General features: G+C 39.9%; 1 protein-coding gene across 3 annotated transcripts in view; it reads right to left on the bottom strand.

Annotated features, from left to right (window-relative positions):
* The window catches only part of DOCK8 (dedicator of cytokinesis 8), a 75,970-nt gene that overhangs the window by 7,511 nt on the left and 42,367 nt on the right, over nucleotides 1-26,092 (bottom strand). For all 3 annotated transcript variants that reach the window (XM_026059995.1, XM_026059994.1, XM_026059996.1), the window contains 17 exons: nucleotides 24,484-24,597; nucleotides 23,277-23,432; nucleotides 20,993-21,132; nucleotides 19,888-20,057; nucleotides 18,522-18,667; nucleotides 17,614-17,796; nucleotides 16,732-16,867; nucleotides 16,049-16,136; nucleotides 13,335-13,431; nucleotides 12,066-12,200; nucleotides 10,031-10,183; nucleotides 8,791-8,949; nucleotides 7,912-8,012; nucleotides 7,252-7,444; nucleotides 2,427-2,570; nucleotides 1,350-1,481; nucleotides 329-463 (listed from right to left, as the gene is read on the bottom strand). In XM_026059995.1, the coding sequence (XP_025915780.1) occupies nucleotides 329-463; nucleotides 1,350-1,481; nucleotides 2,427-2,570; nucleotides 7,252-7,444; nucleotides 7,912-8,012; nucleotides 8,791-8,949; nucleotides 10,031-10,183; nucleotides 12,066-12,200; nucleotides 13,335-13,431; nucleotides 16,049-16,136; nucleotides 16,732-16,867; nucleotides 17,614-17,796; nucleotides 18,522-18,667; nucleotides 19,888-20,057; nucleotides 20,993-21,132; nucleotides 23,277-23,432; nucleotides 24,484-24,597 (2,382 nt within the window). The remainder of the gene's footprint in view (nucleotides 1-328; nucleotides 464-1,349; nucleotides 1,482-2,426; nucleotides 2,571-7,251; nucleotides 7,445-7,911; nucleotides 8,013-8,790; nucleotides 8,950-10,030; nucleotides 10,184-12,065; nucleotides 12,201-13,334; nucleotides 13,432-16,048; nucleotides 16,137-16,731; nucleotides 16,868-17,613; nucleotides 17,797-18,521; nucleotides 18,668-19,887; nucleotides 20,058-20,992; nucleotides 21,133-23,276; nucleotides 23,433-24,483; nucleotides 24,598-26,092) is intronic.

Raw genomic sequence — 26,092 nt, 5'->3', positions numbered from 1 at the left:
GAGATAAGATGGGACTATCCCAGCTCCAAGAAGAAGCTCAGAAAAGTACCAAATCAAACATCTGGCCTGCTCTAATCAAATCGTTCAACATATTACAGACTTCCCCATAAGACACATGGCCTCAAGATACAGAGAATGGACCACTCTTTTCGTTCTGCTGTAGAAAGGGCTGAAACAGAAAGGGCATATATAAAGAGAATAATCTATGTTATAAATCAGTTCATGACTGATATTTATACAGTAGTAATACTATTAGCACTGTGTGGGCTCTTTAGAAAGTATAACACAACACAGGARATCATACTGATCTAATGTTTTTTTTCTTTACCTCTAATCTGTGAGAAATCTCAGGAAGTTTGGTAATTGCAGGCTCCTTATAAACAAATTCTTGTTCATCTAAGTCCCCAAATTTGGATCCATAGAAACCAACGCGGAAGTAAGTTCCAAACATTCGCTTTTGACCCTAATTGATAAAAAGAAGGAGGAAATTTACTATATTACTTATTCTTCCATGTCAACATAATTTCAGTTGGATGCCTTCTGTTTGTTTTTTTTTCCCCAACTGATATATAAGAAAACCCCCTAATCCTCCATTTTCCCATGTTTCAGAGCCAAATTTCATTCTATGTGACATCGATGCTGAGGTATTAAAAGCATTGAAAAGATATTTATGAAGAAAAGCATAGAAGTTAAATGGACATTTTGCTGAAATTTAAAGTTAAGATTTAGTTTGACTATGAAAATACTTTTATAGACCAAAAAGAAGTATTATTTATGTTATTTTTTAATTCCACTGTATACATTTCCACAAAATTTGAATTTTGCAACCGTAAGTCCATAAATGAAAGTCCATGAGAATTTGAAAATGACTAAACTCAGTAGTAAAATTCTTCTGGAAAAAGAGAAGTAAAGGAGCAGTATGAGGGCTGAGAAGCCAAGCTTTCCTATTTCTTCCATTTTGTAATTAAAAACACTAGTTAACTGATAAGAAGATTATTATTTTTAAATAGATGCCGCCAGCTGGAGTCATGCATGCTCTTAGTTTAAATTTGACCTCTTCAGTTGTTTTTCTTTCTGTAACTCAAACAATTTTAGATTCATCTCTTTTTTTTTTTTGGCTTCCTTGTAAGGAAGACATAGCCTTCTCCTGACAGTATGTGTTTCTCTGATTCATCAGGTTTCTTTTTACTGTAGACTACCCTTCACAGTTAGGCCAAAGGAGATAGAAGCTTAGGTTAGAAAAAGGAAATGGATCTATTTCATAGGCACAGTTTTATAATCACCAGTCAGGAACAAACAGTGCAGCCCAGCAACATGTCTTGCTAGCAGTGCCTTGCCTTGTAGAGTACCTTATTAATAATGCTGTCAAAGGCCTTCTGTAGCTTGCTGTGCGTCAAGGTAAGCTTCCTGAAGTCTCGATGTGCTTCAAGTATGGGGATGACAATTTTGTAAACCTCATTCACAGTTTCATACAAACCTCCCTTGTAGAAGAAGAAGAAGAAAAAAAACAACAGAGAAAAAGAAATGAGTCCTCATTCACTACAAAAAGAAACTGGATCTCCATTAATGGTGTGACTGAAAAGGGGACTTATGAGAGCTCTTTTCTAATTTTGGTATAAGGCTTATTTTAGCTTTCTGTAAACAGTTAACAGGAAATGGGTAGTTCTGAGCAGCAAATCACAAACTGGACCTCATTTGGATCTCAGGTATGTTGGGCTCTCAACCCCAAACTCATACATAAACAACTGAATTCTGTCATGCACATGGTTTCTAGTTGGAGGCCAGAACAGTTACAAACTCAGGTGAGAGGAAGGGAATGTCTTTGCTCAACATGAAGGGCTTTGTCAAAAGCAAAGGGCCTCTAGCCCTGGATCTGGACAATAGGAAACCAAACAATTTCTTAAGAGATGCTATATCATCTGCTCTTTAGCACTACGGCAACGCAGAGAGCTGCTTAGAGTATTAACATCACGACTCTCCACATAGTAAGTGTAGATTATGAGGCCAGCGGTTGTACTCCGAGAGCACAGGAGTAACTCTTTCATGTTTCCTAAAATGTACAGCTTAAGCAAGATCCTTTTAAAATGTGCCATCCCATGGAAAAAAAAAACAGGAGGCTTATTTCATGCTTGGGACAACCACTTCCCTGTAAAGGTCAGCAGCCTGCGAGACCTGCAGTTCCTGCAGTCGTGGTGGGCATATGGCTGAGCTAGACTACCCAGAAATGGTGCTTTGCCAATCTGGTTGAAGCAGGACTGGGTCAGCCGGAAGATGCATCTCTGGCTCTGTTGTTTCCAATGGAAAGTTCTGTGATCCTTGCTGAGTAGTAAGMCTTCCTTTTCTCATGTGCACAGAAACAAGCTATGGATCTGACCCGGACTGCTCCTGGTCCTTTGTACCTGCCATGGCTTTTGGCCCCCACTCACCGTGCTGAAGAGCTCTGCTGCTTGTTCTAGCAGCCCTACCAGGCCACTTTCTGAGAAATACCTCCCAGAACATATACCGTCTTCGTCTGGAGACAAAATATCATCTGAAACGGCAGACTCCTCCAGCACATTGGATGAAATGTTCTGAAATAAATCAAAGCAGAGAAATCAGAAACCTAGACTGAGAGGCTACAGTGAAAACCCAGGCAGATCCAGTTTCAGCATATTTACATGACAGGAAGAAGAATGAAATCGTAGAAGTGCAGCCAGGGGATACACAGCTAAATACCATCTAGAAGCTAATGTAACATCGTAAATCTCCACAGATGGCAGATCAGGAGTTTTGTTACAAGAATCCTAAACTTTCTTTCTCGCCTCACTTTTAAAAGATAGACTCCTGTAGGTCACCAGCTGACCTCCCTCTGGAGTGATTTCCATGAAGCTGCAATTCACTGAATTTCCTATATTGCAGTGGTCAGCAGCAATCATGTCCTTTTAGTTGCTTGTAACTCAGAGGCAGAAAATTCCAGGCTGCATCTGAGACCTCCTGTGAGTTTTTTGGAAGTAGATGAACGCTGAAGTCGTTGATTTAACTTGTGCAAGTAGGGGAGAACATTCTTCTTAAAACTACGATAATTGAATGTTGCTTCTTGTCTCAGCCTCCACACCCTGATCCTGTAGAATTCACTTAGTTTCTCACTGAAGTCACCAAACTCATTGTTAGTTTAAATAAAAATAACTAGGTAGGGTTAGTCACTCTTTGAGATTCTCGGTCATTAAATAACATGTCTACAGTTCTTTAGGACCTATTTGGATAAAAGACATTAGGTAGAGTCAACATTAGAAATTTTAGAATACATAGAAATACATGTAAATATGCATTAATATATGTGTGCATGCAATATGGAACTAGCATCTGTAACTTTCAACAGCAGCAGAAGTGCTAAGCTTTGATTTGCTAGTAATTAAAAGGAGTTAAATTAGGGTAATCGTGTCTCACTTTAGCAGAAACTGACAATGGCAATCTGTCTGAGTGAAGGATAAATGCCTGCTGGCTAGCTAGCTAACTTCTGAAAGACATCTTTATAAAATGGCAGAGACATCGAGGGCTGTTACTATTGACCAGATTTTGTATAAAGAATTGGCATCACACATCACTAGCAACATAGGACTTTTCTCCATGRTTTTTATGTATATATTTATTTCTCAGTGGGTGGAACTTACTCTAAACAGGCTGCCATCAGTGTCTAGTCTGTGCATCACGTTAGCCCTATTGAAAGGGTCAGTGAGCCCACAAAGCTCAGGACAGCATAATTGGGAGTTAAGAATATGTCTGAATTGCAGCCAGAGGGAAAACTAGAGCATATTTTAGCTTATCCATGTCACAATCCCAATGAAGATGACAACCAAACAGAGTTAGCCTTCTGGTACATTCCTGGGGCAACTCATACAACCCATGTTACGGCTCAATTTCTGTTTTTCTCTTTCTGTAACAGAAACCATTAAGGAGTGTTTTTACAGAATGATATGCAGCCCTTGATGGTCGCTTTTTTGTAGCAAAGGGAAAAGAGTCCAGAGCAGTGATTTACTTGTGAAAAGAAGCCAAGAAAATTGCAGATACCAATTTATCTGTTCTTTGGCTTTAAACCTGCAATAACTTTCTAGTCAGAAACGTATTTCCATGTTTTATAGTCCACACACTCTGGTAGGAAAGTACCTCCATGATATATTCCTGGGGCTTGCATGATCTTTTGCAAAGTGTACATATCTCATCTACCTTTTGCCTTTATCTGCCTTCCATATGGAAGAACTTTATAAGTCTCTTATATAGTAAAGGCTGATGARCAATACACAGGTCACCATGTATATCATCTGCAGTTATTACGGATCTTACATGCCTAGTTTTCTTTAAGGAAAAAAAAACACAGCAACTGGTGTAAACTGAGGAGACTTGACAGTGATCCCCAGCCCCTATTACCATGTTAGATACGGCTAAGCTAACCTGCAATTTCAATTCTGGAAAGCAGCACAGTTGAAATAGTCTAGTGTTGGGCCGAGACTAATAAGCCCTATGCCTCAGCGGATAGACACACCCTAAGTCCTTGTCTGTGATAATATCAAGTGGCTTTTAAAGTCAATCCATATATGATTCATACTTAGTTTGAGTCCTCCTTAACAATTGTAAAGGGCATTTAGCGTAAACATGAATTGAGCGCAAAGGGAATTTCACTGAAAGTCTTTCCTATCTCCAGGAATTGTTTTATGACTGCACAGTGGGAAACATGTACAGTTTTGCCTAGGCCAGTATAAGGAATGGGTATCACTCTGCTGCCAATCAGTTTTCTGGATGCTAACAGAGTCACTGCAGGAGACTGAGGTCAAACGATTTAACCCTTTGCTACCTCACTTTACTCATCTGTAAAAAGGGGATAATACTTCTCCTCATCCAGAATAATAGTTATTATACATATTAATATCAGCTGCAATTCAGCAACTGACTGTATTTCACCAGGATTAGCTCATGTCTGAGCTGAGAAAGTTCCTTCATAGTAAAATGAAGAACTGGACACAGAGATTCAGTGAGTGAGATCTGGAATTCCAAATAAAGCCCAGACAGTCTGAGTAGTGTTACACTCTCTTTGAACAAAATCATCAGAACAAGATCATCACAGGTGCTACAAAACACAAACCCGTTTGTAGAGAATGGGAACTCCTCTCCTGAAAGGCTTTGTAAAAATGCAAAGTGTTGTTATAGTTAATTACTGTTATTGAGCAAACTGAAGTTCAAAATTATGCTGTCAGATACAGAGTTGTGTAATTGGGTTTTGGTCATTAATGCATTTCATTACCTCTCCTGTGGAGTAACCATCCCTTTGCCAAATATGCATTATACACAAGCATTTTCACRAAAAAGACTGACTTGCTAAGAGGCTTTTAATCTTAAGTTTTTGCTTGCCTAGTGCCTTAACTTCAGTTCTCTAAAATAACTGGAAACATATCCATTCACAGAAATCTGCATAATMTGAGAGAAATGAAAGGAGGAATTGCATTAGGATCAAGTGTGTCAGACTACGTGCATTCAAGRTAGTCTGGGAGTAGCATGTGGCAAGTGAAGACAGATTCACCTACATCCAAGTGATGATATTATGTAAGTAGTGGAGGAAAAGGAAAAAATAGAAGTATTGAGTATAAGTCAGAAGTTAGGAAGCACACAAAACTGGTAACGGATGAAAAACAGCAGAAGTGTAAATCTGTGGCCAGAAGTTTAGCCAGTAAGAAGTCAGTACAGAGGTAGTGCAAGAGCAAAGGAATTCTAACAATAACACTAGTCCATTAGCTGATGGCTATGGTGGAATTGTCAATACTAATGGCCAGCATACTAATCCCAATGCAAAATGCCAAATGGTTCAATAATACTCACATTTACTATTTTGGAGAGAAAAAACAGATGATGTGGTTATATCAAGGGATGATGAGTGTACCAGCTACTAACGTTAGCCACCTCAGAATCATCTGGACCATAAAACATGCCCATTAACTGTTTGAATGAGCTAAGCAAAAGGCCATTCAGACAGCTAATACTGAGTTTCCATATGTTTTGGAAAACTGGGGAAGTTCCAGAGGAGGAAATGTGCTTTGGGGACCTCATTTTTAAAAAAGCAAACAAGATAAGCAGGTAGTGGTAGGCTTACCGGTCTGACATCCTAGGCAAAACAGTGGAAATACTGATACAAGATTTTATTAATGAAAAAATAAAAGACACTGTAATTAATCCATATCGACACCAGAATGTAGAAATCTGATACTTTTAATGAGATTACCGTCTGAGAAAAGCAATAGTGGCCAAACAAAAGATGTCTATATAACATTTGAGTTAGTACTGTACAACATTTCTACTAATTAATTAGAATGATTCAAAATCATTGCAGCAAACATTGCATGAATGAAAAATGGGCCCACAGGTCTTAGAAGGTAATCATAAACGAGGAATCATCAACATATGGGAATATTTTCAGGGGCTAAGTCTTTTCCATCTTTTATTAATGTATTGGAACAAACTGATAAAATCACTAAGTTTGCACATGAAATCATTTCAGGGGAAGATCACCAATACTGCATGATCTGATAAAGCAACTTATGAACAAATATCTACATTTCAAAATGCTGCTCTGACAGCAAAGAATGAAGCTCTTATTTACAAGATGTAGAAAAGAACCCTGAAAAACAAAACCAAGAGAACCCTCTGGAAAAGATCACCATGTCACTGAGTAATGAGCTCAGCACAGCCAGTGGAGGCTTTGGAAACAAACTGAGAGACACTTCCCAGGGTTAAAGAGCTTATGGGCATTTTTATTTGACTTTGGTGTGACTGCCTATAGACCAATGTGATTGGGTCATTCATCACTCAAAAAGAAGCTGGTTAGTAATCAGAGGACAGTCAAAGGACTGGAGAACATGCCTAAAAGAACTGAGCAGCTCCAATTACTTAGCTTATCAGAAATAAGGTTGAAAGTTATGTCTGTCAAGGTTGATAAGTGAAAACTCTAGGAAAAAATACATGATAATAGAGGGCTTCTGTTTAACAAACAAGAGATTACAGTATCCAAAGGCTGAAAATTGAACCTGGAGATAGGCAGACAGTAAAGCATCAGCAGTGAGCTTAATAAATCATTGGAACAACCTACCAAGACTGGTGATGGATTCTCTGTCACTGTAAGTTTCCCTACCAATACGTGCACTTCTACTACACTTAACACAGGGAGGAATACATAAGTCAAAACAGACTATCCCAGCCTTATGCTATCAGAGCTTCAGATCTTCTTACCTGAAAGCTGACGCTGCCCACCGGGAGATAGTTACGATCTTCAAGCATGCTGAGGTATTCTGCCACCAGCGCTGCAGCGTGGACCAGACACATGGCTGCTTCGGTGTAGCACTTCCTCTTGGTGTGCTTTTCTGCCATGTTCTGCAGCCAAGTCAGCCTCAAGTCGGGTGACGTCTGGTACCCTTTGGCAATTCTAACAGTGCAGGACACGACAGAGACATGAATGATTTTCTCTTCTTGGAAATAAAAAAAGACCTTCGTAATTCTCCACCTAGGCTGAATGGAAGGACATACCGCTGTCTCTAACCTGCAAATGCGTTTCACTGCGTACACAGCAAAAGAAATGGGTTGGCAGGTGTAGCCAGGACACAGAGGGCTATGGAGGGAGTAAAACTGCTGACCCCAAGACTCTTGTGTCTTTATCGATCACTGAATCCCGTCCCTATTGAAATCCACGCCCTCCAGCCACCTCCCAATGGCTCCACAGCAACATTTTCTACCCCATACAACCTGGGCCCCCAGACGGAGATTTGCTATGCTAAAGCAAGAATGTACGCAAATAGAACAGCTAGAGGGTTTCTCCATAGCTCGTCCCCAAAATGCACAGTTCTTGAGCTCACTTCACTGAATTTCCTCAGCTGAAATTGCAAATGGATTCACCTGTACATGAGATCCATGAGCATCTCTGGATCTTCCTGAAATTCCCTCATTTTCACTGTATCTGACAGGATGCTGTTCAGATTACACAGCAGCTCCTCGACCTGGAGTAATATAAACATCAACATGCATTTCTCAGGTGTTTATTTTTTCCCTGTTAGAAATCTGCTGGCATCTGCACCAGATAACATGTTACTTAGTCCCTCTTGCCCAAAGAAATATCAGGATGCTAGATTGCTACTAGATATGTTTTCCCAACTCCATTTAATACAAACAGCGCTAGCTGACATAGCAAATCCCATTCACACAAAACTGGAATTACTTGATCTGTTTATTTTTGAAAGGGGGGGAAAAAAAACACAAACCAAGAATTTAAGTACTAATGGAGTTCACCTTTTACCTGAACTGTAATCTGTTATCAAAGCAGAAGATTTTGTAAATCTTCAGTGCAAGCTGCATTTCATCAAAGCAACTAAGAGTTGACTGAAATATTTTTCATTATTGCTGCTGCTGCYGCCTTATGAATTGAAAAAGGGAGGGAAGTTCCTATGATGTTGTTTGTCTGAAAATATAAAGAATCAAACTCCAGCTTGCAGAACTCTTACAGGTACAGTTCCTGCTGGGTTTTAGGACAATGATGTGCATAAAGCTAAGAGACGAGTCTCATCCAACATGATTCCAGTGAAGCTTCTTAAAATATTTTGCTGTGGAATTATGTGCTCCACTTCTTCCTCACTTTTTGTTACATTAGAGATAAGCTTAGGCAATAACACCTGTTTGCTTATTTTCCCTGCTCTGGAAGACTGAGATCTAGGACTTGCTCCAACACATTCCTATGTGAAAGCTCCTGGAATAAGCAGTGAATGCCACAAAAGATTCAACCTGAACAGGAAATGGAGTTGGCTGCATCTCCACATCTTCTTCTGCATAGGCCAGGATGGTTCGTAAGGATCGTCGAAGGAATTCCTCATTAAACTCAGGTGATTTGCCAACCAAAGAGGCTAGTGACATGGTCACCTGCATCTTCACTCTTGCGAAATTCTTTCAAAAAAAACAAAAAATAAGAGAATGATGACTGCACTGCACCATGCATATCTGCTCACATGTTTCTGTTTACTAAATAAACTCAATTTCTCCTGCCACACTGAGTGGGTTAAATTCACTGCTCAGGTGAGTGATCTCTGGTGCACCAAAGTCAGTCCAGTTCTACCTGGTTAGACAAAAGTCCCCAGTTCTGACATGTCCACGCTTTGTGGCGCGAATGTGCCATATGCTTGAATGAGGCAAGGGGAAGTCTGAATCCCCCCTCTTTCATCCTCTGCACAGACCGGCTGATCTGCAGGAGGAACCAGAGCTGGGAAAACATTCTGGAAACAAGTCTGTGAAGCACAAAGCCTCTGAGGGCTTCACCTGGACTGATGCACCATGCCTTGCTGATGACTGCATCTCGAGGCAAATTCTCCTCCTGCAAAGCCAACACTTTTACGTATTCAAGGTTTTTAAAGTAACAACCCGAGGAAAAATGCCGTGGAAGATCAGATACTCTCCAAAATGCACATGAATGTCCTTACATGCTAGGACATTGTGAGTCTACATGCATAACATACATACTTAGCTCCATATGTGTGGGCAGAATCACAGCCTAGTTTACAGTTCCTTGAGACCAAATGCCAAATTAAAAATATGACAATAATACCAATATACAGCAGTTTTACTGAGGCCTCAGTTGCATCAGAATAGAACCAATCTGTATGGCACGTCAAGTTTAAGCAATTCTGTTACAGGACTGAAAAAAATTAGGAGACAAACGAAGACTTTTGCTTATGCATTGTACAGTCCTTGCTCTCAGAGCTCTAACACTGCTTCATTTAAAGATGCATTTACAGATGTTGCAGAATAGTGTCACATTTTCTTAAACAAAATACTGAACAATAATTCTGTTAAAACTACTCTGTCCCTACACTTCTGGCACTTCTTCAGATTCAAATGTGCAAAACAGCACGACACTTGACATATTGCTTTATCTGCTGATATTTTCTGGTTTTTATTGCACTTTCAGTTTCAGCTTCAATTCTTCACAAAAAAGGTAGCATAAAGTATATTGCTATTCACAATATCTTACACTGGTAGAGCTGAAACTGTATCTCATGAGGAGATAAAGAGTGGCACAGGCTTGAGTCCGTGTAATATCTATGCTGCTGCTGCAGTGATGAAGAACTCTTTGACACAGGTCAGCACACTGTTCCACCTCCTCTTCAAACAGGAAATCTCCAAACTAAGAGAGACAGAGAAGATACCATTCATTATTGTCATTTCTGGCCATTAAAATGTCATGAGCTTAGTGCACAAAACCCCCTGGTTCAGACAAAGGTTAAAATATAGAAAAAACTTCATTTCACATTCTTTTGATTTGTACTTTCTTATTTTTGTGCTTCTTTAGATTCCATTTTCAAGCTTTTCTACAGAAGCATGGTTTTAAAATAGCTTTTGTGTTTAAAAAAAGAAGGACAAAAAGAGAGAGAAATTTCTCAAAAAGTCCCAAGGATCCAAGAGCTTTCAAAAATATCAAATATTGCAAAATTCTTACAAGCATGAAAAGAGTTGCTATCTCCAGAGTATATGGCAGCTGATGAAACATGYAAATATTTCCTTAAGCATAAGGAACAATTACTATTTTTTCAAATTAATGCCCTACCCTTCGCTTGCCCTCCGGCATGTTCTTCCTTCTACTGTGTACCATCAAACTTCCGCAGCCCAGCTTACATGACAGACCCTCTTTTAAAGTGTTTCCACAATATACCTAGCAGACAATAAACCCAGAGGGCAAGATACATGTCCTAAGGAACTGTCAGTGTAAACATCACAGATGCACTGGTACTGTATGTACATAGATAGGACTGATAAAGGTGTGTGAGCAGAAGAACACAGGATATTATTTCTCATTCGCAGGCCCATTTCCCAGCCCTCAACCTTTCTCCACTCCACTATCTCACTGTGGTATGTCTAATTTATATGACATACCTTTTGGCATAGGGATCTATCGTTTTTATTTGTTTGCAAAATAACATTTATATACCTATGGTGTAATAGAAGTAATTTGAATGATTGCTTCATAAAATACAGAACTGAGTCAGCTTAACCAGAATGTCTATTTCAATAAGAATAATGATTGCTTCACAAAATGCACAATTTAATTGGAAGTTAGCTTCAAAGATAAAGCACAATGAGAACATACTTATGAATTTCATAACTACTCAGATATCTACCCTGTATTAGGGGTATTAGGCTTTGTCAGCCAATCCAAATTTAACTACAGACAGGCATTAACTGGACAGCAGTATACTGTTTGTTATTTGCACTTTAGAATAATTTAGGGGAAAAACATTTCATGGATTTTTCCATCTGTCTTGTAAGTGSAAATACTTTCCTTTGTAGGAGAATGACTCTTTACCAGATTTCAGAGAGTCCTCATGAAGCAACTAACTTTTTATGACCTATATTYTAAAAATGTTGGGTCAAATTCTATCTTCATATACATTTTGAAAATAAATTATTTTCCTTTGAGATACATAAAGTGAGATTAGAGTGAGGTTTAGTTCTCAGATAGAACAAAGACAGCATTTGTCAATATCTTAGAAATTTCTTAGAATTTTAGAATCTATTTTGGAATTAGAAACCTAGAACAAACCCCTGCTCTTAGAGGAGTTAGTTTTGATTAATCCTCCACCTGACTGACTAGAAACTGTTCCTGATGATATAATAATTTAAATTTGACTTTGTGGCAACTGTCTGATCCATGATGCTAACATTCCTAAAAATTAAAATTGGAATGCATTTTAAATATATTTTGGTGGGCTTTTTTACTTTTTTTTTTTTTTTTTAAAGCAAACCCTCTATTTCTCACAATCAATTGCTAGAACCACAAGGTTGTTCTGATTCAGTAACTCCATTTTGTGTTGTTGACAGAAGAGTCCTACCATAACTGCAGAAGTCCCTGAACAATCATGAATATCCCTACAGATAGGCATCAGTATTTATATATGCTAAACATATTTAATGAATGCCACAGCACAGCTGTTAAGTGGATGAACACAGCTCTGCTCTGATTCTGGTAACTTGAATGGAAGCATGAAAACAAAAGTATATCAACAGCATACCTTAGCGATGAGAGCTCTGAGGGTACCAAAGCAATGAGTCAGGTAAGTGGTGCTCTGATCACAGCCAAGAGAGTTTACCAGGACCTTCAGAACTCCTCCCAAAAGATTGTCTCTGCACTCTGCTGCAAAGCTTGCCTACACGTGGAGGAGAAAACCAACAATAACTGCATGRGGCAATTCAGCAGGGAACTGGCACATGGGAACCAGAGCTCTCCTCTCCTGTCTGCAAGATTCTCCCAAGTCCAAATAACATGAGGTTGGATATCACAGCTTTTTTCATTTGTTAGCATCTGCTACTGAGAAAATTCAAATCACTTCTGTCAAGATCAGGAAGATAGAGGGGAAAATGCTCAACTGTTTCTCAGCATCAGAAGACCCTCCAATGCATTTTAGCTCAGCCAACTTCTGCAGTGACTCCTGAAGCTCAGTCCATCTTCTGGCCACTATTTCATGTGCCTTGGATCAGGAAGTGATTCTGTGGTGGGCAAGCACCTGCTTTCCCCGTTCCCTCATGGTCTGATTTCTTGGACATATTGGTTAGATAGATAGGCTGGTACGCTCTGCTCAAACCTGCAACCTGGGCAGCAGAGAGACTGAGAGCACTGAGGGGTGCCATGCAAAAATGTGCCCAGCAATATAAGAATCTAGTAGCTAAATGCTTTTCTAGTAGCAGGTTTTCAAAACCAAAGTTTTCCCTCACTATATATGAATAAGTATGCTGCTCCAGYAGTAGTACTCCCACACCCATGAATTTGGAGTCTCTTTCCTAAACCGGGAGGCCAAGTCTCGGTCTGGTCAAATAGTCTAGTTCCACTGCCACCAATGGACCTGTTAAATTTTGCTGCACCTGACTGCTGGAAGTTAAGGTGTAGGTTCTTCAAGTTGCTCTATGGAAGCACTTCTGTCTCCAGAAGGGCTCCACGAAGGTGAAGCAGTCTTTCCTGCCCTGAGCATTCTGTGGGAGTCAAGGTTAAATCCTGTTGTTTCAYGGGATCATGCAAAGTATTATCTAAGGCCACCCAGCAGTCCAGTTTCAAATTACTAATACCTTCAGATATATTCCCAACCTAAATAMAGGCTTTTCTCCCCTTATCCTCTGTAAAGTTCAGTATACAGCAAGACAGTTGAAATGGCTTTCTACAACACCTACTGAAGGCAAAGGAGTGAATTTTTCCTTCATTTACGCTGGTGCGATGGCCTATAATAGAAGGGGCTTGCAGCTTCTGGAGCTGCAGGGGCTGGTAGAAAGCCAGCTCTGCAGCTTCTCACCTGGATGATATTCTCCTGCATATCGAGAATGATCAGATTAGCTTCAGTCGCCAGGTTTCCGCTGATCAGAGCTTCTTGATCTAGCTCAGCTTTTGTCCTGCAAAAAGACACTCTAGTTAAAGCACGTAGTGAGTACCACAGGAGCTAGATGACCTACTAAACAAAGGCAACAAAGGCAAAATACAAACAATAGCATTCTGAATAAAGCCATAGGGGCAAACAATGAAAATAGTCTTCAAGGGCATTTCTTAAGAACTTCAGGGTCAAACAAGGAGAGCTGTTATCTTAGGTCACAAATTCCAAAGGGGGTGCCTGACAACTAGACCTCTGGGGAGTTCAAATGGATGCTGCTGCTTCCATAATAGCCATCTATGAAATAGTTCCCTCACCCTCAATATCAGTTCTGAAATTAATGCATTGCCTGCAGCAGGACACCAAAACCCCAAATGGAATAAAGAAGTAACTTTTCTAACACTTCCAGAGAAAAATACAATAAACTAGCAGGCTTTGGTGAAGGGGAAATTGTTTCAGTGCCCTAGCAGCAGTGCTTAATGTGGGTAGTTAAAAATACTGGTTCTTGAGACTGTTGACATGTAAGACAGCAGGTTCAAATGCCTCAGGGTCAGTGAAGCGGTGCCCCAGGCCATTTAGGAGAGGACTGGAACATTTCTTAAAAGACAGAAGGCTGTAGCAGTGTAATGCATGATACGATTTTAGTCAACACTTTAAGAAGAGACCTAGAACAGAGCTCCCTGCAGTTCCAACAGTCTGAGCTTAAGAAACAGTTTCTAACAAAAATGTATTTTCAGTGATCCCTCCTAAGTCAGGAACACGAAGAAGAGGGTTTGTTCTTTTCCTTAAACCATTTAGAAAAGGGCTCCTGCAAGAAGCTGCTTTCTGAGACTTCAGAGCTGCTCTGACTCAGGCCAAAGCTCCCGAGGTGCATTTCTGTCCTTTGGCTGGAGGAACACTCTTACAATCAGGTTTCTGAGAGAGTTCAGATTCTGTGGCTCTTCTGCTACATTTGCTTACATTTTCTACCCATTGAGGTGAGAGTCTCACCCAAAAGGAAAGCCAGAAAAGTGAGACATCCTTTGGACACAGCCAGATAATTTTAGGGAGGACTAGGAAAGGAAGTCAGGACAGTCATATGTTGATTAATTACAGTTACTCAAAGCAATGAAGAACAGGAGGGCCTGCCAGAAGGCCAGTGCTATAATCAAGCCAGGGATTACTAAATATGAGTGAGTGAGAACCGTACAAATCAAGCAAACGCTTTGAATAATTTCCAGCAGCCACTCAGCCTTGCACATTAACCATGCTAACTGATTAGATTCTCTCCGAGACCGTTCTTAGCTTATAACTGTGACAACAGTCTCAATCCCAGAGCACACTGGACCCAAGGAGAAGCAGGCTGAGTGAGGCTGAACAGCATGCATACGCAAATTTGCTGTGCCATGTATAACCTGCAAACACCTTGCTCATGGGACATACACTGAAAGGATCCACAAAGGATGAGAGCAAAGCACTTGGATACCACACTGATGAAGGCAAGAGAGAACAGAAAGGCCTCGACAACATGCAGAGTTGCACTCATTTAACCAAAAGTTACATTTCAGGTGGTTTAACTGAACTGCAGAGAGACACTGTAGAGCTGTTGCTTGATGACTGGCTTACTCTGACTTCATTTAAATTGGTTGGGAGGAAGCAAGCGGCTTTCAAGGCAAAATAAGAATGTTCACACAGGATCTGCATGTCTTCCAACCAGGTACAGAGGACACACGGATTATCTTTCAAAAGTTCATATAAATTCCAAAATATTAATCTTTGTGTTCAAAAGATGTCATGTGGCAACAACATAGTTGCCTAGCAGAGCACAATCCACTCATGCAAAAATTAGAATAAAGCCAGTGCTCTGAGTTCAATTTAAAACATGGTGAAGGACATCATTGGTGCTCACAACAGTTCTGCTGGCAAGAGGCCACCCAGTGGTCCTTTTAGATAGTCAAAATTCAAGCATATGGAAAAAAGGCACATTACCTTTAGGGAAAAACAACAAATTCCATACTTACAGAAACTTGGCACATACAGTATGAAAATACTATTAGTAACACAAATCATTCCTGAAAATATAAGCTTTCTGTAAATCTGGACACTAACTTGTCTTCTATCATATAGTGCTGATAAGGTGAAATATACTGATACATTTATAACCTGCAACAAAAAAAATGTTCACTACAGAATCATCTTCTCTGATCTTCTTGCAAATAACTCTTCTTAAGTTTAACACAGCAGTGTTAAACTTCTCAAGTGAACCCAGCTCAACTGAGGCAAAACTTTTATCACAATACTGTACACAGTGGGAGCCATAGCAACACCAAAATAAATGTCATATCAGGCCTCAGCAGAGGATTTGATATGACATGTATCAATGACTACTGTTTCCCATTCTGATAATCAAAAGGAAAAGTGTGTAGATAACTATTTAAACATCTCATTCAAGTATTTATGACCTCTTTATTGCATCATAGCAACAGCCAGATCCTTCTGCCACATAAACATTTTTTATTTACTTCCCCTTTGACAGAAAAGAAAAAGGATTGAAATTGCTGATTTCATAATAAAACCATCCTGGAAGAAAGAACAAAACATATTAAAAAAACACAGATAGCTTGGTTCTAATGAAGGCAATATATATTTATTAACTGACTTACTTATCTTGTCTCTCATTTGCCTGTCGCCAGTGAGTCTGCTCTTTTCTCCATCGCAGGTTTTCATTTAGCCCTGCTGATCTGTCATTCCCTAAAAGTGCAACATATATCATCAGTAAGATTAAAGCAAAGGGGGACACCTGAAGTCTGAAAGCTCATCCAAAGAGGGAGCTACATTTCTGTAGCAGTCTGCCAGAACTCAAACCATTTGACACGATGGCCTTGGGGCTCTAGTCAAAGGACAGGGCCCCATCACTTTTTTCATCTAGGACTTTTAAAACATTAGCTTGGTTGCAGATGTCTTCAAAGACCCAAAAAACAAGTAAATCCATTTATTAAATGAAACAGACTTTTTTGATATCAGCAGTTTGTTCTTACTGATAGTTTTGACATGATTGCTTGGCTTTTGATTAGACACTAACACAAGTTATTAGAATGTCTTAAAATTTCTTAGCTGGCATCATATTCTTCAGCTGAGAATAGCTCAGTCCGAACTACAGCATCAGTAATTGAAGTCTAACGATATTTATATCCACAGCAAATCCAAAAGAGGTCTACAAGGGAAGGACTGACACAAAAATAAAAGGATAAGAAGGGGCAGTGTGCATAAAAGGCAACAAAAACATTTATATCTATAACCTCTTGAGATCCTCTCAAATGTCATGGGAAAGGGTGGGAGGAAGTACCAGCTGGTATTCTGCAGCGCTTCATCATTTCTCCTCTGGCTCCTTCACCTCTCAGTAAAGCCTCTTCTAATCGGGCCTTAACGTCTCTCGACTTCTGGAGTGCTTGAGTGCTAACTTTATCTGAGCTTTGTTTGCCCTGAAAGTAAAGTCAAAGCGATCAGCACCAGTGCCTCCATCTTTCAACACGAGCCCGAATTATATCAACAGAACCAGAGACAATGAGAAAGACCTGGAGAGCAGGCAAAAAGCTCTGAATATGATTGACTAATACAAAAATATTAGTTAAAGGTTGCAGATGCGGAAAGAGGCGATACACGTACTGCTAATAAACACAAAGATGTAGCTCAGTGCTACAGAGAGGGAAATTGAAGCACAGAGAGAAAGTTATTTGATCTGTTTCAGACAGGTTGTGTCAGAGAGGGGAGTCCTGATGTTCAGACCCAAATCTTAACCAAAGGATCACCTGCCACCACCTCGCTTTCAGTGGTAGAGTGTAAAGAGAACAACTCCAGTGCTGACAGCAGCAACTGTTTATATCACTTCACAGGTGGAAAATATTGGTAAATTAGACATGTATATAGATTCCTAAAACACTTAAAATAGTTAAATCTAGAACACCTAAAATAAATAGTTCCTCAAATCCTCAGGAAAAGGAAAAATAATACAACAACTTAAAAGCAATTTTGTGTGACTTCCTTGAAGGCTTTGGCTGCATTTTGCTTGAAGGGTAGAGTCAGTTATTTTATCTGAATTAATCTGTCCACTTGTAGCATAGATTAGACAAGAGCTAATTTAACTTGCCAATAATAAATTTCCCCAGGACAGCCAGGGAGAAAGAAAAAAAAGAAAATAGTGCAAAAAATCAGGCCATATTTCACTTACCTTGTACTCAAAGCATGAGACACAAATGAAGAGGAGGTCTAAAATCCTGTTCAGTTGCATGGATGGAAGGTCTGCAATCCATTTTTGTATGAGGTTCTGATCAGCATTTTTCATGATCCAGAGAAAACAGATCAAAAGGTTGCGAGTAGTATCAGGACCTAATGTAGCATTCTGTCTGTAGGGCTGGGAGCAGATAAGGTAAATGTCAGTTGAAAGAAGAAAAAGAAGAGGAAGGCCATTCAAATTAAGAAGTGTTATTTAAATTTCAGTGTAGTCAAATCCCAGGGCTGTTCTTAAGTAAGTTAACCTCTTCCAGATTATACTGATTATTTTTTGAAAATTATATCTGTGCAAATAGTGACAGCAAGGCCAGTTGCATGCAAATGAAAGAGAGGAAGCAGCACAGAAACACTGTTGGCCAGATGCACACACATTAATTTCCTTAGAAATTAATGCAGAGAAAGATTCTGTAACTGTTTGGTTCCTTCTTGCCAGGCAGCTGTGTCAGCCAAATATATAGAGGATAAAAACAACTATAAAGAAAGAAATAGAGAAAAAAAGGGGATAATGAGTCATGAATCCATGGATTCAGGTGACACTGGGACTGGGAGGCAGTGGGGGAGTGAAAGTGGCCTTTGCTGACCCAGGAATGGGACTAGGTTGGGTGTGGAAATGGAGATAGGCACAGAGGAGAAAAAGTGGAACCACTTATGATGCAGGAGAAGTTAAATGACTGGAAGAGTAGGAGATAACACCAGGAATATGAGACATTATTGTGGGGGTTGGAGGAAATGAGAAAGCAATTTCTTGTGACCCTAGTTGTTAGCCAGAAGAGAAGATAAAAAGTACAAAATACTGAAAGACAAAAGCAGATACAAGAAAGGAGACTCGGAAGGCACTGGACATACCAGGGACATCAGAGATATTCCAGAACTCCTGAGGTTGAACTGATTCCCTGCAATGGCGAGGGCCACATTTTGATTGATTGCACCTGCAGACTCTTGTTCTTCTTCCGGATTGCCTGTGCGCCCCTTTCCCCCTCGGGCATCTGAAACTAGATTTGAAATATCTCAGTGGGACTGCAGGGAAGAATCCAGTTGTTGCTGTTGTACTCTCACATTTCACAGTCCTCCATTCTGTTACCAAGCAAAACAACTGGCACATCCATCCCCAAGACTGCTGTTCTGGCTGATGCACCAAGGAACAAAAGGGGCACAGCATTAACAAGACACTTTGCAACTATCTGTAAAGACTGCCAAGTTATTCAGATAAACATAGGAAAAGGAGATGAGTCCAATAAGCTCTATTTTTTTCAGAAAAGCTGGTTTAAAAGCAAAGGCGGGAGCAAACACGAGGCTGGTTCTGAAGTTCAAGGCTAAGCCAGCGCTTCATCAGGCTTGGATGGAGCCATCCAGTTCCATCCCATCCCAGATGATCAACATCAAAGCCATGCATTGGCTTGGGGATATTCAGCAAGGCATGTCAGTCTGCTAATGGCTAATAGAGCTGGTATTGCCTGCTGGTTTAAAGGACAAGTTTAATTTCAAGCAACTGGCCACTTCTATTCCCCACTGGTTCTTAATATCATCCTCAGCAAATAAATGTATTTATATCTAAGTGTTATAAAAACCTTCTCTGATTCTGAGTGTCCACTTTGGGATTTAGAAGACCTGGCTTTCGGAGAAGGTAAGTGACCAGCCAAACTCAGTGTGTTCAGAACTAGGTCAGCAGCCTCTCATGATAGACATTCAAAAAGAAAGGCACTCTAAAAACTAGCCATACTGGTACACTTGGGTTTCCTCACTCCGTCTYCTTTTCATCTGTGGTATAAGGATAGCACTTAGATTAGAGGAATGTGGTGAGGTCTGATTAGTCAATGTGCTATAAATGCTTTCATGCTCTTAGACTGTAAGTGCTAAATACATTCGTAGTATTTTGTTCAGACATCTATATGCAAAACATTTTCAGAACTAGTGATGGAAGTATATTTCCTGCAGACCTTGCAAAATTTTTTTGCAATCACAATTTTTATACTAAGATATAGGCAGCAGTATATACAGATACACCTCTGGTCTATCATTCACTAATGAAGTAAGCACACTGAAGTTTCTTCTGTCTGTAAAAATCCAATTTACTTCCAAGTAAAGAAATGTTCACCCTGCATCACTGTGGGGAATTTCTGCACTTAGGGAAATATCTTTTATGTTTGATAGTCAGATTATTTTGACAAGTTACTCTAAGAAGCTGAAAAAGACAAGAGACGAAAGGTCTTACTTGTAAAATCATGGAGTTGTGACAGTGAATCCAAAATGATCCCAACTAAAGGGAGGTAGAGAGCTGCAATTTTAATCTTCACCTCTTTTTTGGAGCAACGTGGGTCTAGGTCATGGGAACTCAGCAGGCTAAGGATAGCACTAACAGCTTTTCTTTGCACCTTGCTAATCCTGTTAACACAAAAACAAGCATGAGCTCCATCAGTGGGTTATGCACAAATTATTTATAAATCAAAGATATAAGAAACAGCGTGGACATGGAAGAAAAACTAATACACCAATATTCATTAGAGATAACCCCTTCCATTCTGAACAGAGAACGATGTTCCCTGCAAAACGCAGATATCTTACTTTTCCAAATTAGCTCACCACAAATCAAAGAGCATCCAAGTCTTCCAAGTATCCCAGAAAAAATCAACATGGTGAAGAAATGTGCTTAGAGACAGGCATCAAACTCTGGCCAAAGTGTAGTTAAACTCTTAAACCCAAACAAAGGCGGTGGTGTTTTAGAGAGAAGAGCAATTGAAATTTTAAGTTGCCATCTCAGGTCACCTATTTTGCCAACATTATTGCAACCAATGGTACATTTGTATCCACTGGGGCAAACAAACTGCAGAAAAGGAATCACTGTATTATTGCTATGTTACAGAGGGACTCTCATGTAGTTTTCCACAGGATGAATACTGGCATTTGAGTTTATCTGATGAAAAGCTGAACATTACCAGCTTATCCTAAAATGCTCTAGATCTGGTTATAATTTTAGTTTACTTTTAATGAAGATGTCTTTTTCCTTCTGTGCTACCTGAAAGGATGGTGAAGATCATTCTTTTGTTTCCCTTTGTTCAGAATCAGTCTACTCCACATGGCAATGTGACTGACTTGTTATGCAGGTGTGAATTTCCGCAATGGATATTTAGTTTGGTACGAACTTTCACGGAGGTTCGCACACTAATATTTGCTTAAGGAGGTAGAGGGAGGGGAGGTAGGGGAGGGCTTTGTAGGAGCCCATCCGTTCTACACCAAAGGCTGAAGATGTTCTTATAACTCTAACCAACACTGCCACAATGTTTTGAGTGCATTCAACTGCATTCAGTGTGGGCACCCACCCTTCACTGTCTGTGTCCAGCGCTGCTGCCAGTTCAGTGAAGAGTAACCCGGTCAGAAAGTGTTGCTGACGATATTCCGATGAAAGGTCAAACATACCAGCAATTTTCTGGTCTTGGAAACTAGAGCAGGAGCTAGAATTCTGCAAAAATATATTAGAAGTACTCAAAGAATGATCACCAAAATGAAAGACCCTTAAAGAGGTTGTAATGACAGTCCATGAAACCAATGCAACATCCTATCAGAGATGTAGCACAGACTTTAAAAGAAGGTCACGTATTTTGGAGGAAAATATCTGAATGGGAAAATAAAAAAAAAATTGAGTTTCAAACAAGTTGCTTGCTAGGATGCAATCTCATCCTTTCAGTTCTGTGCAAGCAACTCATCTGACATTTTTTGAGATGTAAAATTCTCACCTCTTATTTTTTAGTTCAGATAAGGTACAAACACAGAACACAGGTACAAACACTCCTCCAAGTTTAGGAAACTTTACATTGCTCTTACTACTGCAGAGCAACTCTCAGGCTGTTTTTCCTGTAGTGGGAAGTTGTCCCCAAGGGAGGGAGGACCTTGACTGTCAAAGGCTTTGCACTGTCTTTTTTCAGCATCCACAATGTCTAGTACGGAAGTAAGGACAGGTGTGAAGAAGGTGTGAACAGTGTTTCCCTTCACCCAGGAAATCCTTGGCTGAGCTTGCTGGCAGCTGGCATAATTTAGAGCAGCCTTCAAACTGCTGTAACTTACGGCTATGACTGATATACAGCCAGTCCAGGAATGGAAAGTTGCTGCTATATTTGTGCTGTGAACTTTTTAGCTCCTCCAATCATAGGTCTGTGCCACAGGTCACTTGGAATGTTTTTGTCCCCTGATCAGGTGAGCATAACTCTTAGACTTTACTTTCCAGTGCAGCTACAGGGCTTTATGAGTCCAAAATTTGCTTTTAATTTATATTGTTCAATATTGTCTCTCAATATTTCTGCCAGTCATCTGGGAATAGTCCCAGAAAACAAACACATGAAGTAGCAGTACACTACACTATGACAGCTCTCTTCCAGAGYATTGGCTCAAATGAAACCCACATGTCTAAGCAGCCCCAAATTCTGGACCTACACACTTAAACACACTGCCATTTAGACCTCAAATAGACAGTCCACTGACTGTGTTCTGTTTGCCTGCGCACGGGAAAACATTAAGGTCCAGAGCACCTAGTTAAGTGAATTAAGGGAACATATTTGGCCTTGCCCCAAGAATTCCAAAAGATTTATTCACAAGGCCACATTTCTTACTGGAAATCTAACTCTAGTTGGGCAGCACTCCTGCAGACAGAGCAGAATTACTGCAATGGGGGTCAGCTACTGTATTAAATCATGTAAGGGCCACAAAAGCGCTATTGATTTGCGTAGGCTGTACTTCATAGGTTACTCTTAAAGCAGAAAAAGCTATGTGGACTTCTGGTTCAGGAATTTAGGGGGTTTTGTTTTGCTTTATTTTTTCCATAAGCAGAGGAATCCCATTTCTAGATCTTTGGCATCCAGGACAGGCACTAAAAAAAGGCAGAAACCCCCCACTCTGAGACCTTCAAGCTCTGCTTTAAAAACCAGGAAAACCTTTAAGAAAATCTTATTTACTAATATCGACTTGTTGGTACCATTAAGACATGAGATGTGGTAGTCTTAGCATCCAACCAGTTCTTTGGTAATGACACTTAAAAAAGGATTGTTAGCTTYGGGTCCACTTATACTCCCTCCCAGGGCTGTAGCAATTATGAGGCATTGGACTGAAATGCTTCAGCCTAGCACTGACTTCTAGAAGACCACACTGACGTGGGAAACAGGCAGGCTACCACCCTTTATTAGGTAGTCTGCTCTATGGTCAAAGTAAAGTACCACCTAAGCAGAACGTAGGGGAGAAGAGCACAAGACCAGGTATAGCACTGTGTGGCGTGCCAGACAAGTTTTTCTATTGAATATTTTTGTGAATTCCGTGGCCAGGATGATGGTGGGAAGCCCTGACTTTGAAGAAGTCTAGAGCTGTGTAAATACTGAGGATTTACCACAAACATATCTGTGCCATGGCAAGTTTTAACTTGTGTAGTTCCAGTTTTGCGGTAATACTCCCTTAGTCTTTACTCTTCTGCCCTTTTCTTACATCAGGGAATTTGGTCTCCCTGGTCCAAGAGTGACCGACTAACTCTAACCTAAGTAACTGAATACAGAGCAACAGCAGTCTTTCCCTGCATATGTGCTTCACGTGGAAGCCATGCAATGTTGTCTGATGGATGCCTACCTGGGAGGAGAGGGAGGGAGAAGGGGACGCTGGAGCAGAAGCTGAGGTCATGAAGAACAGGTTCAGGTTGAGGTAATGTTCATGGCTGCAGAGAATTCTCAGGAACTCCAGTCTCATGGAAATCAGGGTGGAGAGTGAATTGAGCTTGTTAGAGAGCTAGAAAAGCAAACAAAAAAAGTGTCATGTGACAGCGGCATATTATTTAAACGATCACACAGTGAAATACTCTGCATCCTGAAATAGAAACAGCCAGTCTAGTAGAAATAGCCAAGTAGCCCAACATGCAATAAAATGCTCACTGGTTCCCCAAACTTATCTCGTTTTTATCCATTAGTTGCTTTTTATTGGCAGTGGTGATGCTTTCCCCCTTCCCTCCAGCTGATTTCCCAAGAGAGGATCAACTGTTCTTTTCCTCCCAAAGGAAAAACATATAATATTTTCCACTTTTGCGTAACATCAAAATGAGCTTAAAAACAAACAAAACTTTGCTGAGTCCATGGCAAACTTATCAAAAGACCTGCTAGGCAGCACACTGCATTCATTATTATAGGAAACCGGGCTGGCATGGACCTTGAGTTCTCCTAACCGCCATCGGCTGACTGCGTGGCCTTCTTTTGGCAGAGAAGCTGCAACAGGTACATTGGGTCACAAGACGGAAGGTAAACTTTACCCCTCAAATGCAACAATACACTAACATCCCAGAAATATAATTTATTTTTCATATTTGGAGGACTGGAAAACAAGAAAATTGAGATGGATCCTTTTGATTGAACCCCCAATCTAAATATTGCCCCATCACAGTAGTGCACTGGAAGTCAGAGACCAAAAACCACTAGAACTAACAGGGAGGGTAACCCAGGAGCAGCATGACCCTGCTCTGTGTGTTTTTTAACCTGCGATCTGCAGACCCTGGGGGTCCACAAGCTGCTGCTAAGAGCTGTAAAAAAGGGGAGCATGAAAAGTAGGTCCGTGGATGCTCTGCAGTTGTGCAAGGGTGTGACATTTCTAAAAGAATCTTAACCTCAAAATTTTTCTGCAGACCACAATCAAAAGAGATTTAAAGTCTTTGTGTATGCAACAGGAAATAGAAAATTTACCTTGCTCTTTAACACAGTTCAAAGGATCTAGATGGATAAATGAGGCAAACAGAACAGAACACAAGACTGCCCTTAAGCCAAATGCAATCACAATCACACGTGATGCCTACCTGATTGCAATAATGTTTGATGAGATTAAACACAAATCCTCGGTCCATTAGGGAAAGAAGATCATACAAGAAAAATGCCAGGCTGATATTAATTTTTTCTGCTTGCTCATTTTCCTTTATTATAAAAGGAGAAAAAAAGATATGCAGTTATGATGTATAAAATTCGTGAAAAGGCAGAAGACTTCTCAGAATAATTTAAAAATGATGTAGGGGACAGCTTCCAGAAACATATTATGCAACAGGCTAAACAAGACTGCTTCCCTTTTCTAATTTACTTTATCTTGCTAAAATTATGCAGAATCACTCCTGTGAATTATTTCAACAGTTGTTGCTTACAGAAGAGAATATCACAGCAAGGATGAATAAGTTTAGTTGTGCAAGCCTTGTGGATGACAATACTGAAACAGAATTTGAGATCTCTTGTGAAACTTCCTATGGCTTAAATCCTGTATACACCACAGGTTTTTTTTCCCTTAATTGAGTATTAACATTAGAGAAAACTATTTTATATACACAAAATAAAATGCTGCTTTAAAATATTAATAAAAATCTGCATTGGCTCTGCTGATGGAATGCTGATAGTAAAAAAAAAAAAAAAAAAAAAAAAAAAAAACCACCCTGGAATATAGACCTGTAGGTTTATCATTTAGCAGCTAAGCTCTTTTATGTTTATAATTGGCCTGATTACCAGAGATAGGCAACCCCCAGGTAAAAACCACAAAGAGTTCCATGTATCCTCTAAAATAAAGCCACAGTTGTTTCAAACATACCAATTTAAATCATAAAATCTTGGTAGCATGTGTAGTTCACCAAGAAGAATTTGTGGAGGTGCCTCAGGGATCTGCACACATCTGACATTCAGATCCCTTAGACTGGTTCACTCGGGGCTGATAAAGCAGTGGACTGAGGAAAACGTTCCCACTTTCAGTGTCCCAGACTAGTGAGAGCAGGTGTGCAGCACCTCAGTGTGTTTACCAGTTTATTTTGTCACCTTCAACATTTTTGTTTTGTTGTTCAGCAATATAAATATATTTCCTAAGATCTGAAATTTACACTGTAAGATTTTTTTCTACTGCTAAAAAAAAAAAAAAAAAAAAAAAAAAAAATCAGTTTTCCACTAGCTTACCAGGCAGGCTAAAATAAGACAGAAATATTACTGCAGAACTTCAGGACAGTCTAACCTTCCCAACAGTGTATTGGAACATACAGATTATTACTGCATGGTCTGTAAAAATCACGAATGCATTATCTATTGTTGCTCTGTACAACTAACTAATGGCCTTAATTCTGCAATGGGATTTACACACATGGAGGTCTCTCACAGCTGAGCTCTTCACACTCACTCTATCGAATGTGAATTGAATTAACAGTCCATAAACATGTGTCTTTCTTGTGAAGATGCCATAAAACATTAACTGCTGTCAAGTAGTTACAAGCAAAACCTGTAAGTTTTGTTAATTTTTTTTTTTACTGTAACAAACTTGTACCATACAACATTTTTAAAAATAAGTCGTTGACACCCTGTGTAAATGTTCTGTGCAAACCATTTCTCTGCATGTGGCTAGTACAAAGGCACACCCCACGATGAAGCAAAGGGTGAAGCTTCAAG

Source organism: Apteryx rowi, unplaced genomic scaffold (assembly GCF_003343035.1).
Source record: "Apteryx rowi isolate R43461 unplaced genomic scaffold, aptRow1 scaffold_163, whole genome shotgun sequence".
NCBI lineage: Eukaryota > Metazoa > Chordata > Aves > Apterygiformes > Apterygidae > Apteryx > Apteryx rowi.
Note: the sequence above shows the minus strand (reverse complement) of the source record. Positions and strands in the feature narration are given on the sequence as shown.